This window comes from Bison bison, unplaced genomic scaffold, assembly GCF_000754665.1.
Source record: "Bison bison bison isolate TAMUID 2011002044 unplaced genomic scaffold, Bison_UMD1.0 scf7180017864180, whole genome shotgun sequence".
NCBI lineage: Eukaryota > Metazoa > Chordata > Mammalia > Artiodactyla > Bovidae > Bison > Bison bison.
In genome coordinates, this window is record NW_011494752.1 from 3224590 (window position 1) to 3225893 (window position 1304).

Here is a 1304-nt window from a genome sequence, read left to right on the forward strand (position 1 = left end):
GAGGGGGATGATTAGATGAGGGGGTTGTGTAGAAGGCCCAAGGGCAGGAGGCCTGCCTGAGGGGGCGGGTAGGGGGGGCTCACCTGGGGGAGACCACGCCACCTGCGGCCCCTGAAGACACATCATAGGAGATGAGGGTGTTGTCCTCTACTCGCTGTAGGATCTGCGGGCGTCAGGGCAGACATAAGGTGCAGCCACCCCAGGAAAACCCCGAGGATGGGCCCAGCATCTCAGGAAAGCCCCCAGGTCAGCCGGCTCCCTGCTCAGGCCCTGTAATTAGGAGCCACTTCCATTCATGGGCGCTGGACCCAGCACTCTGAGCATTTTGTTCTTCCATCTTCCAGACCCTCTCTTGGAGGAAACTATTACCACCATCCCCATTTTACAGATGGGGAAGCTGAGGCCCAGAGTAGTTCAGTGATGCGACCCGGGTCCCCAGGGGGTTCACTGTTCACACTGGATCACGCCCTCACCTGCCTGATGGCTCTGCCCTGAGGGGTGCCAGGCTTGGACCGCTGGCTCAGCTCACCTGGCAGGCGGTCACCGTCTTGTTCCATAGCACCATCCTCTCAGGCTGCAGGATTACCTCCTGGTACACCAGCTCCGCGGGGCAGGGCAGGAAGGTCTGGGGTGGGGTGGGCAGAGGGCTGGATGGTGCCAGATGTACTTGGGCACACCAGCCCTTTCCTGTTGGGTGGGAGAAACCTGCCGGAGGGTCCCCACACCACCAGGCCCTTCCTGGATGGAGTCCCAGGCAGAGCAAGAAGCTCCAGAGCACTCTTTCCATCACCCACCTTCAGAATGAAGGTCTTGCCGTGAAAGGGAATCTCGATGGTGTACACAGTGTCCCCATATTCCTATGGCAGGGACAGAAGGGCACCAGGGAGGTGAGTGGAGGGTAGAAGAGGGCTGGGTTGAGGGCAGGAATGGGTGACGGGCAGGGCAAGATTTTAACAGCTCAGAGGAGAAAACTTTAGGAATTTGGGGGATATCTGAGCAACCATTAAAAAACAGTGGTTCTGACAAATGTCCTGCCATGAGGAGAGAAGGGCTTTTGATATCAAGTTAAAAGGCAGGAGCACAGCTGCAGCTGCAACCACGAAGGCCTGTCTCTCCAGGCCGCCGAGGCTGCCAGGGGAACTGGCCAGAGAAAGGGACGGGGATGTTTTCCCCCTGTTTTCCAAGCTCTCTGCCATCTTTCTAGATAATATTGTTTTGGTCATGAAACAAAACACCGGACACAGCACAGAAGCCTGGCTTCCCCTTCAAAGCTGGAGCTGAGGCGGCAGAGCGGCAGGGGCGGG

At 58.1% G+C, this 1304-nt stretch overlaps 1 protein-coding gene across 1 annotated transcript in view; it reads right to left on the bottom strand.

The window, feature by feature from the left end:
- STARD3 (StAR-related lipid transfer (START) domain containing 3) overlaps positions 1-1304 on the bottom strand; it is a 25015-nt gene that overhangs the window by 2440 nt on the left and 21271 nt on the right. Inside the window, 3 exon segments of the mRNA XM_010842664.1 lie at positions 53-163; positions 530-625; positions 795-857. Of these exon segments, the coding sequence (XP_010840966.1) occupies positions 53-163; positions 530-625; positions 795-857 (270 nt within the window).